The sequence below is a fragment of the Rhagoletis pomonella genome, unplaced genomic scaffold (assembly GCF_013731165.1).
Source record: "Rhagoletis pomonella isolate Grant_MI unplaced genomic scaffold, Rhpom_1.0 Rhpom_scaffold_00001, whole genome shotgun sequence".
In the NCBI taxonomy this organism is placed as follows: Eukaryota; Metazoa; Arthropoda; class Insecta; order Diptera; family Tephritidae; genus Rhagoletis; species Rhagoletis pomonella.
In genome coordinates, this window is record NW_023458555.1 from 47,700,351 (window position 1) to 47,712,567 (window position 12,217).

Sequence of the window (12,217 nt, forward strand, 5' to 3'; positions counted from 1 at the left end):
CCGATCACATAGCAGTGAAAATCACTTAGATTGGTGCCATATAAAGTATATCTTTCATACCTCTCATTGTTTAGATGCGTTTTTTTATATACGTATGTAACTCCTCTATCGATGTATGCAGATGTATTCAAAATCAGTAATCTGTCAAACTAAAATTTGCAGATGTTCATGAAAGGTATGAAGCCTTCGGCATAGCCGAAGACAGTGCTGCTGTTACTTGTTATGTTTTCTATTTTGATTTAATTTTCTTTTAGTTTTATATTTTATTGTTTTAAAAACATTTTTTAATTTCATTTTATACTTACAAACTTATTTTATATATTTTTTAATTTATAAATTTTTATACCCGGGCGCCCTGTGCACAAGGGTATATTAATTTTGTTCACATAACGGTTGTTTGTAACAGCCCAAACGAATCGAGATAGATATAGACAAATGTATACATATATGCTCAGAATGAATAGAGAAATCGATTAAGCCATGTCTGTCTGTCCGTCCGTCTGTCCGCACGTCCGTGTACACGATAACTCGAGCAAAAATTGAGATATCTCAACGAAATTTGGTATGTAGGTTTCTGTTAATCCAAGGTAGGTTGGTATTGAACACGAAATCGGACAGTAACCACGCCCACTTCCCATATAACGGTAATTTCCAGAAATACGAAAACTGCGATAGTTTAGTAACTACTGAAGATAATTCACTCAAAATTGATATTTGTAATAATTTTCAGACGAAAAATAAGAATTGTTCGTGAATGGCCCATCATATGGCATGGCAACATTCAAACCAAGTACCAATGTAAAAGTTGATGGCAACTCTGTATCTTTTTTGGCTTTTTTATTTCCTATTTTTATTGGGACTATTGTAAAATCGCCCGCTTGAATAAAACAGTGTTAAACTAACTTTTAAAAGGAGATATCGAGTTTGCTTTATTCAAAGACATAATTTGGTCCTTCGTTGCGGATTTATTGAAACCACGAGTTGCCTGACATAAGGCAATAAGAACAACAACATATTCGTATTCACAGGGTGCTCCGCTGGGCGCTAGGAATCCAGTCAAGCATAGGAACAGCGCATTGAGTTCTCCTCTGGACACTAGGCGCACATATTCATATATACAAGGTGCTCCGCGTGACACCGCCCTTAGGAATCGCTTTGGGCAAATTCGCTGCTGCGCATCGGGTGCTCCGCTGGACACTAGGCGCACATATTCATATATACAAGGTGCTCCGCGTGACACCGCCCTTAGGAATCGCTTTGGGCAAGTTCGCTGCTGCGCATCGGGTGCTCCGCTGGACACTAGGCGCACATATTCATATATACAAGGTGCTCCGCGTGACACCGCCCTTAGGAATCGCTTTGGGCAAATTCGCTGCTGCGCATCGGGTGCTCCGCTGGACACTAGGCGCACATATTCGTACATAAGGGGTGCTCCGGTGGACTCAAGCTTACATATACACATACGACGATTTGAATCTGTATAAAAGACGTTATCCAATTTCATTTTACGCATCTATTCGCAAGTAACTAGTTTTGCCACGCTTGCTCACATTGGCAACGAGTCAAGCCACGTTCAACATTTGATAATTTGTAGTTGTTTCGTAGTTGTGATTTTTGAACTTCGTCGATACATATTTATAAAGCAAGATGGCTGAAGAATTAAAAATTCTCACAACACAACGACGTCAAACAAAGGGTTCAATTACGAGGGCATTAACGTTCGCACAAAATCTTCCTGACAATTGTACCGGTGGGGAGATTGAAGCACGTATAAAAAGATTAGATGTTGTTTGGCAAGATTATCAGAAATTTACAAGGGATATTTACGCGTATGAGGGTGAAGACGGGTTTGTAGATCCTGAAGATGAATTTGCGATCTATGAAGAAAAATTACGTGCAAGCTCAAAGCATTTTTGGGGAATGGAAGCGATTGCATTCATTGACTGATGGTGATCAGTCCGACGCTTTGTCCAGATTGGCAGAGCAGCAAAATACCTTCCTACAGCGCATAAACGGTTCGCCAAGCCCAGCACCTACAAGGGATTTAGATCTCCCCAAGATCAATATTCAAGCTTTCACTGGAGCCTACAAAGACTGGCCGGCTTTTCGAGATTTGTTCGTGAGCACAATTGATTCAAGGGCAAATTTAACTGGCACACAAAAATTCCATTACTTAAAATCTTTCCTACGAGATGAGGCTGCCAATCTGGTTAAACATATCCAGATCATCGACGCTGCGTATTCTACTGCATGGGAACGACTCAGGGAGCGTTTTGAAAGGCCTCGTTACATAGTGACATCATTTATAGAAGCGTGTATGTCTCTTTCATCAGTTCCAAGTGAGAACGCTATAGGTTTGCGAAAAATTTCGGATGGTGCTAGCGAAGTCATTCGCGGTCTTGAAGCTGTTGAACAAAATGAACGCGATCATTGGCTCATACACATTCTACTAGCAAAACTTGATCCTGAATCTCGGAAAAAGTGGATAGAGAGTAGTCGAACTAGTATCAAGCCCACAGTTCAGGAATTCCTTGCATTTTTGGATTTGCGATGTGAGGAGTTAGAGCTTTCGCAACGTAAGTCTTCAACATCGTCAACCAAACCGTCGGCTGGAGGTAAGTTACATGCTTCCCAGAGTTTAGTTGCTGTCAACAATCAACAGAAGTGCCACAGTTGCAACTCAGCAGAACACACGTTAACCAAGTGCCCACAATTTGCATCACTCTCCATTGTTGAAAGACGCTCATTTGTTAAAATCAAGTCGTTGTGTTTTAATTGTTTAAAACGTGGCCACGATGCGTATAAGTGCAAATCATCATTTCGTTGTAAGGTCTGTAATCGGCGACATCATACGCTTGTTCATCAGCAGTCTGCTGAAGCTACATCGGACAATAAGTCAGCTTCAGCACCAACCGTTCCAGGAGCGGTTTCTCTGAACTCAGTTGCTAAAACCATGAATCTTTCGCATATTGGTGGCTGTCCAAGCCAATACATGCATACATCGCTCTTGCCAACTGTGGTAGCTGAGGTTCGTAATGCTAAAGGTAATTTTGTCGAATGCAGAATATTGATCGACTCTGCATCCGAACTGTCTTACGTCACTGAAAAATTTATTCAACACCTGGGCATTTCCCGGACGCCATCGCGCATTGTAATCTGTGGAATATCATCTGTAAAGGCTGATACTACACGCGGCTGTAGTATGTTGTCGTTGAAGTCACAAGTCTCGCAGCATATCTTAACTGCGAAGGTTCATATTTTAAAGCAAATCACTACACCACTGCCACGTGATAACCTTCAAACAGTTGATAAACGTTTTATCAGCAATCTCATCTTGGCGGACCCTGCTTTTGATCGCTCATCTCCTATCGACGTTTTGTTAGGAGCCGATTATGCATGGGATGCACTCACAATGGAAAAGATTCACGACTCACAAGGGAAGACCATCGCAATTTCATCAATATTCGGCTGGATTATTACATCCGCAGAATCGGTCAACGAGCGTCAATCGGTTTCATCACTTATTGCGGTTATTGACATTGACCGTTCACTTCGAAGTTTTTGGGAGATTGAAGAAGTTTACCCTGATGCAAATAACGACGCTAGCTCAATTATCGCTGAGGAAACCTTTCGCAAAACACACAGTAGGCATGTAGATGGCCGGTATGTGGTATATTTACCATTCAAGGAAGCAGAAGTCCATTTTTCGGATACCTTTCAACGCGCTTTGGCTCGTTTCAATGCAGTGGAGCGACGTCTTCAGAAGAATAGTTCACTCAAGGCACAATACATCGATTTTATGAGGCAATATGTTGAACTTGGTCACATGCGTAAACTACTTCACACTGAAATAGAAGTTAAAAAGTCAAGTCTTTTACATGCCACATCATCTTGTAGTTACTACAAAGTTACGTGCTGTATTCGATGGCTCGTTTGAGGACACAAATGGGGTCTCGTTAAATAGCAAACTTCATGTGGGACCTTCCATACAGCGCAATTTAATTTCGGTTTGTATGCGCTTTCGGTTCCATCGCTTCGTTTTTTCGGCCGACGTTGTTAAAATGTTTAGGCAAATCTGGGTGGTAGAGCAGCATCGCAACTTTCAGCGCATACTTTGGAGGGAAGATCCAAGTGACCAATTGAATCATTATCAGCTTTGTACAGTCACTTATGGCACGTCGTCTGCTCCCTTCCTTGCGGTGCGTGTCCTTGAACAATTGGCCGAAGACTACAAAATGCAATATCTAGTCGCCGCTAAAGTGTTGCTTGAGGACTTCTATGTGGACGACGTCCTCACAGGTGCGGAGTCTGAAGCTGAACTAACTGCCGTTCGAGATCAACTAGTCCAGCTGCTGTCATGTGCTGGGCTGGAATTGCGTAAATGGGCATCCAATTCTAGGGGCATCGTTGAGGAGTGCAGCGGTGTTTGCGATCCGAGGTTCTTGACACAATCGGGTGATGGATCGACAAAGGTTTTGGGCATATACTGGAATACCAACGTCGACACAATAAGGTATACGGTAAATTTGAATTCACACATCAATGCTACAAAACGACATGTTCTTTCCGATGCGGCGAAAATATTTGATCCCTTGGGACTTGTAGCTCCAGTCGTTATACAATTCAAGATTCTATTTCAAGAGCTGTGGCTACACAACCTGAGATGGGATGACGAACTACCTAATAATCTTGCAGATCTATGGTTTAAGTACAGGCAGGATTTGTACAATCTTTCTAACCTAGTAATTAATCGGTACGTCTGCAACTCTACAAGCGTTATTGAGTTGCATGGGTTTTCCGATGCGTCTACAAAGGCTTACGCAGCAGTGGTTTATTGTCGCAGAAAAGACAAATATGGAAAGCTACATACGTCAATTATCGCCGCGAAAACTCGGGTCTCACCAATAAAGCAAATTTCTTTACCGAGGTTGGAGCTATGTGGCGCAGTGTTACTAACACGCCTGATGAGATCTGTGGTGGAGTCTTTCGCAGGTAAAAACTTTAGTTTAAACGCATGGTGTGATTCAACTGTGGTGCTCTCTTGGCTCTCAATACATCCAATCAAGCTTAAAACATTTGTCGCAAATCGTACATCGGAAATACTAAGCACCTTGCCGCGCAACTGTTGGAGACACGTATCTTCAAAGGATAACCCTGCAGATTGCGTATCTCGTGGAATGACGGCTGACAATCTCTTAAAACATGATTTGTGGTGGCAAGGGCCAACATGGCTTCTTGATGAAAACGAGTACGTGTCACTTTCTAAACAAATTTCATCGAAGGTGGATGAGCAGTCGGATGTTAGAGCTGAGCTAAAGGCTGTTACATTGGTAACTAACCAAAAGGAGCAGCACAACGTTTACAGGGATTTGGCAAATAATACTTCATCCTGGTGGAGACTCGTACGGATAACATCATATACATTTCGATTCATCAATGGCTGCAAGCAAGGTAAGAAGCCCATTTACAACCATTTGACCTTTACGCAAATCAGCGAGGCTCGTACATACCTACTGAAACTAGCACAAAATCATTTTTCTTCTGACCGCAAACATCTTGAATCTCGTACTGAATTGGACAGCAGATCTAAGCTACTAAAGTTGGCGCCGTTCCTTGATAGGGATGGTCTTATTCGCGTGGGAGGGAGGATTTGCAACTCCGCTCTAGCAATGGAAACACGACATCCGATAATCCTGCCAAAGGAGGATCGCATAACAAATCTTATTTTAAACTACGAGCATATTCAAAACTTGCATCCAGGTGTTTCAGCTCTCTTCGTCATAGTTCGACAAAAATATTGGATATTCGGAGCCCGTAACCTTATTCGAAAGCTAACTCACGACTGCTTGAAATGTTTTCGCCAGGCACAACATACGTCATCGCAAATGATGGCAGATTTGCCAAGAGTACGCGTTAATCAGGCATTCCCATTTCAAAATTGCGGATGTGATTACGCTGGTCCTATGACTCTTCGTCGGCGCATCCAAGGTACTCAACGAAATGTATCAGTTGTTGCAGTCACAAACCCACAATGAAATTATAGCAGCCTTCTTGTCCAAAGAGGAAGTGAAATGGACGTACATACCTCCATATTCTCCGCATTGGGGTGGAATTTGGGAATCAGCAGTGCGTTCAGTAAAACTTCATATACGCCGCGTCATTGGCGACACTATCCTGACATTTGAGCAGATGCACACTTTGCTAGCCCAAATTGAGGCCGTCGTAAACTCGAGACCATTGGGTGTCGCTCCAGACTCAGATGACATGTACCTCTCTCCATCTCATTTTCTAATAGGTCGGCCATACACCATGGTGGCGGAAGCAGATGTGTCGGAGGTTCCCGTGAACCGATTAAAATACTGGCAGCACATTCAAAACATGTACAAGGGTTTTGGAAACGTTGGCACATGGAATATCTGACATCGCTCCAGAGCCGACCGAAATGGTACCGCAAGCATCAGAACATAGCAATTGGAAGTATTGTTCTCGTTAAAGAAGCAAATTTGCCTCCGTCGATGTGGATCTTGGGTAAGGTAACCAAAACATTTCCCGCCGCAGATGGATTGACGCGTGTTGTGAGCCTACGCACAGGTCAAGGAGAGATGACCAGACCAATCACTAAAATTGCCGTTCTACCCGTACTGTGAAACCTTGTTTCACGGCCGCCCGGGATGTTCGTGAATGGCCCATCATATTGCTATTCTTATATTTTAACTTATAACAAACGCATGGCAACATTCAAATTGATGGCAACTCTGTATCCTTTTTAGCTTTTTTATTTCCTATTTTTATTGGGACTATTGTAAAATCGCCCGCTTGAATAAAACAGTGTTAAACTAACTTTTAAAAGGAGATATCGAGTTTGCTTTATTCAAAGACAAGAATATTATAAATTTATGGAAAATGGGCGTAGCCAAGCCCACTTATGGTTACATGTGTATATCTTGGTAACCGCTGCACAGATTTCTTCCAAACTTGGCGCAGTTGTTGGCCTTGATACAGCATACTAAATGGCCGAAAATTTTAAAAATGGGACAATAACCACGCCCACATTCCATATAAAGGTAATTTTCGGAAATACGAAAACTGCGATATTTTAGTAACTACTGAAGATTATTCACTCAAAATTGATATCTACAACAATTTTAAGACGAAAAATAAGAATATTATAAATTTTTGGAAAATGGGCGTAGCCACGCCCACTTATGGTTACATATGTATATCTTGGTAACCGCTGCACCAATTTCTTCCAAGCTCCTCACAGTTGTTGGCCTGATACAGCATACTAAATGGCCGAAAATTTAAAAAATCGGACAATAACCACGCCCACTTCCCATATAACGGTACTTTAGAGAAATACAAAATCTTCGATAAATCAGTAAATATTGAAGCTAATTTATTCAAAATTGATGCTTGCAACAATTCTTTACCAAGAAATACGTTTATGATCAAATTTTGGAAAATAGGCGTGGCACCGCCCACTTATGATCACATATAAGTATATCGGTAACCGTTCTACCAATTTGTACCAAACTCGGTGTGGTTATTGTGCTTGCCACATATAAGCAAAACATTGAAAATTATTGAAATCGGACTAAAATAACGGCCGCTTCTCATATAACGGTAAATTTCAGAAATGCTTGAAACTTCAATATTTCGAAATTGAAGGACGCTAACTTACTCAAAATTGATACACCCGGCTTACCATCTAGCGGAAGGTTTCGGAAAGGTGAAAAAACATATATTTAATACTTGCGCCGGGTATTTAATGTTCGGCTCCGCCCGAACTTAGACTTTCTTACTTGTTTATTTTGTTTTTATTTGTTTTTCTTTGAAATTTTAGTTTCTATTGTGTTAAAAAAAAATATATATATTTTTTTCAATTTCATTCACTTTTTAAAAATCTTATTGCTAAAACACAAACAGAATAACGCTAAAGCCTCCTCGTTAGCAGATCTTTCAAGATAGTTGCCAAAATTGATAATTGTCTTACTAAAGACTATTGTCTTTTGAAGGACTATTGTGAGTTGAAAGACAGACGCCAGAGTGTTTTAAAGACTCGTGGTATTCAATACTTGAAAATAAATTCTTTCTAGTTGCCGCTTACCCTTTGAGTAAAATCAGATTAGCTAGTATTTGCAAAACGGCTAACTACGAGTTGAGTGAAAAAGTCAATCTGACACATAAATTCTAACATACTTACGTACACTATCACAAACTATTTCCGCCACTCAATTAAAATACAAACAAAATAACATTAAGACATGCAGCGAAATGAGGTGAGGCTAGGTGAACACCATACACCGGTGGACAAGAGGACGCAGCGACAGTCACAACAATCAAAAGTCACTAAAATGCCACAATTGCCACATTTGCTGTTTGCAACACGCCCGTGATTAAATTTTGCTTTTTTGTGACCGACCGATGCCGACCGCCACCAGCTATTGAAGTGCTGTTGCCACTTTTGGCATTGCTTAAATTGGATTCCTTTACCCTGTCTCCTGTATACCTGTATGGTTGTGTTACTAGTGCGGATTGATAAAAAGTGAGCAAAGTGCAAAGTGAAAGAAATGCTCGAAAAATGACATTTCACCATAATTCAATTCATTTGTGCGCACATTTTGCCGTCAAACAAATGAAGATCACATCAAATGTTTGAATTGGTTTTTTTTTAGCAAATGTTGGTTATTTTAAGAGACCAATTGCCAATTGGCAATTTGACGCTGTCGACGGCATGGCTGCTTTTGTACTAGTTGATTTTGGATATTACAAAAAAAAACAAGTGGAAAACTAATTGATTTCATTGGCTGCTTTTGATGACACTCAAATAGCTGAAAGACACAATAACAAATTCGATTCTGATAGAAGGTAATTAAAATTGATGCTTCGGTAATTAATCGGAAAGTAAGTATTGCAAATGCAATATTACCATTCAAATACATATTTGCTTCATTTCGATAAATGTTGCATTAAGTTATCGAAAGTGTATGAAATCATATAAATGTTCTCTCAACTCTGAGCTGGACTAGGAAAAACGACGTAAGTCTGTTATCGATGAACTCTTGTTTACCATTGTATTGGGCATAAAAGATAAAGCCAAATCCAACCATAACCGATCGTTCAACTGCTACTGTTGATCCCTTGAAATTCGCATTCGAAACAGACTCCCTGTGGTGTTTGAATACTGCTAGAAAAAAATCTTGAAATGTGTTAGTAGACATTAGGCTGGGTCGATTTTGTATGGGGGAAAATAAAAGTCATTTGACCGCATTGTAATAGTAATATTATGATGTCTTAGGTCTCAGCCAATTGTTATTGGCCACGAAAGATTAATTTAAAACTTATCTTTAGCCCGCGCAATTGAATCAAAGAGTATGAATTTTGAAAATGAAACTTTGGCTTGTAATATCTATGGAATGCGTTATTGTTATAAACAGGACGATATATCAAATTAAGGGCTATTAAATTTAGTACCTCACGTTCATTTATCATTTTTCAATAAGTCTACACGTTTTTAATATATTACCATAAAACTTACAAAAACTATAATTTTCCCTTATGAATTTTCAATTCTTCATTACTTCAGCAACCAAGTGAAAAATACAAAAAAGTGAGACGAGATTTATTTCAAACCTTTTAATGTTTTCGGATGTTTATATAATATTAAAATGACCATGGACTTGGTCACGCCGATTTGGTCAGTTTTCAAGATCGTGGTGAATGAACGTATTGTCAAAGATTAGGAATCGTTCGACAAGTTAATAGTAGTTTCAAACATGTAAGTATTTACATACATTACAATTAGGGTGAGAAACGCCCATTTTAAGTCCATTTTTGCAGTCTTGAAAACTGGTGTGGAATGGTTTCATTAGTCGCAGCAGAAGCACACTTTTCGCGGTTTCTAAATTTGCAGTGATATGAAGGTAAGGGACGTGCAATAAGTGTTTTGATATACATAAATATTTTAGTTAATTCCATTATGTGAAAAAGTGTCTGTAGATAAATGCAATAGTCTTTAACATATCCTGGGAAATCCTTTTGAGGACTCTCCAATTGGACGATATTGCTTTGCATTCAGCTTGAACGAAAAAAGTCACTCGCTGGCACAGTTTTCTGTAATCCGGTTCTTTTATTTAAAGGTTATTTATACAATTGAAGAGAAATTTTTTAGAAAAAAACTGGAAATCCACTTAAGTTTTTCGATATAACTTTGGTAAATGTTACTCGATCGGTGCGTAATAATTAACAAATTGAAGGCGAGACTTAATGTTACTGATTTTTGATAATAATATAACTAAAATAGTTCAGATTATAAACAAATTATTTTAAAATAAAAAAAATCTTGAACAAATTTTTTTATCATTTTCTTATATTTGCAATTTTTATATTGTATGCATAAACATAAGTAAACCAATTAGTGTGTCTAGAAGTTGTGCCTGTTCAGTGTTTCCATACTAATTTGCATAAACAAAATTTTTCCGCGATGATGGAAAATAATGGCTCTTCTATTAGAGCTACCGAAATTGTTCCTAAATTTGCAAAAATTCGCAAACTATAGCTAATATTAAAAAAGGATTAGAATATTTGGAACTAGCAATCTAAATGCAAGCCAGCAATATTAATATTGTTCTTTACATCTTTTGACTATAGGCCAGTGCAATTATCAAGAGAACAATTCTAATTTTCTTAAAAATAGACGAGTTTGAGATTAACGATAAGATAAAGGGCTGCGCGAAATGATACTTGACTTTATCTTTTGCGTTAAAGGATTCATTATCTAATAATATGCACAAAAATTTTTGGCTAATCCCAGAATTTTTAACAAGAATTGGTCTTATTCGACTAGTGTGCTGTGGGTCACTTGGCGGTCGATGCGCGGGCTCTTACAATTAAAATGAAATACTAATATTTCGCAGGCTTGTTGTTGACTTCATGATACAATATATTTTCACTATTACCAAGGGATTTGAGAAAAATTAGATTTTCGACCCGCCGTAGTAGACATCTCTAGAACCTAACTAACCACTTACATGGCTGTTGGGGCAAATAACTTTGGCCACGCTACAGTCTTTCGATAGACAAAAGTCTACTAAGTCTTTCGAAAGACTGATTGAAAGATCTGCTAACAAGTAAATTTTAGCACTATTCTTTGTCTTTAAGAAATAAGTTTTATAAAATTTAAATGAAATCAATATACAAATATTTACATATATGTATTTCTTTTTAGAACAGTAAAACCTAAAAATTACAAGAAAAAAAAATTGACAAACATGTAAAACATAAAACTTAAAACAAATTATTATTTAATTAAACTAAAAAATAATAAAGTAAGTTTCTAAAAATTAAATGAACCTGAAATAAAATTTGCTTTTTTAAAATAAGATGTTCTAAAATTAAAAGGAAATTAAATAAAAAAAAGCAAAAATGTATAAAAAAATTATATAAGTTCCTAAAATTTAAATGAAACAAAATTTAAATGAACAATTAAATCTTAAAATTAAAAGAAAATTAAATAAAAAAATGATTAGTTAAGAAGAAAGCAATGTTTCTAAAAATTAAATTAAATGTATAAAAAATTGTCTTTTTAAAAAATTTTATTAAAAAATTACAATAAGTTTAAATTGAAATATAGATATAAATAAATGTAATAGAAAGTTAAATAAATGCAATTTGTTTCTATAAATTAAGTGAAGTTAAGAAAATATTTTTTTCTTTTCAAAACAAAATGTAAAAATTACACCAAAATTAAATAACAAAGAAAGAAATTTAATAAAATAAATAAAAATACATAAAATAAGTCCAAAATAAATACGTATTAAAAAATTAAGATATACATATATTTTCCTTAAAAAACAAAAAAATTTCCACTAAACGAAAACTAAAGAAAAAAAGAAAAAAATCGAATAAAAAAAAATTATTTCTAAAAATTTTATAATATGTATATGTATGTATGAGTATAAAAGACAAGTGTATATCTTTCTTCGAAACAATCAATCTTAAATAGAAACAAGTAAGAGCAGCGCTGTCTTCGGCTATGCCGAAGGCTTCATACCTTTCATGAACATCTGCAAATTTTAGTTTGACAGATTACTGATTTTGAATACATCGATAGAGGAGTTACATACGTATATAAAAAATCGCATCTAAACAATCAGAGGTATGGAAGATAAACTTTATATGGCACCAATCTAAGTGATTTTCACTGCTATGTGATCGG

General features: G+C 37.4%; 2 protein-coding genes across 2 annotated transcripts in view; one reads left to right on the forward strand and one right to left on the reverse strand.

The window, feature by feature from the left end:
- Positions 1-12,217, reverse strand: part of LOC118745224 (beta-galactosidase) — a 347,980-nt gene that overhangs the window by 285,158 nt on the left and 50,605 nt on the right. The window lies entirely within an intron of this gene.
- The window catches only part of LOC118747503, a 19,390-nt gene continuing 9,490 nt past the window's right edge, over positions 2,318-12,217 (forward strand). Inside the window, exons 1-2 of the mRNA XM_036481586.1 lie at positions 2,318-3,830; positions 3,898-4,992. Coding sequence (XP_036337479.1) covers positions 2,318-3,830; positions 3,898-4,992 — 2,608 coding nt within the window. The remainder of the gene's footprint in view (positions 3,831-3,897; positions 4,993-12,217) is intronic.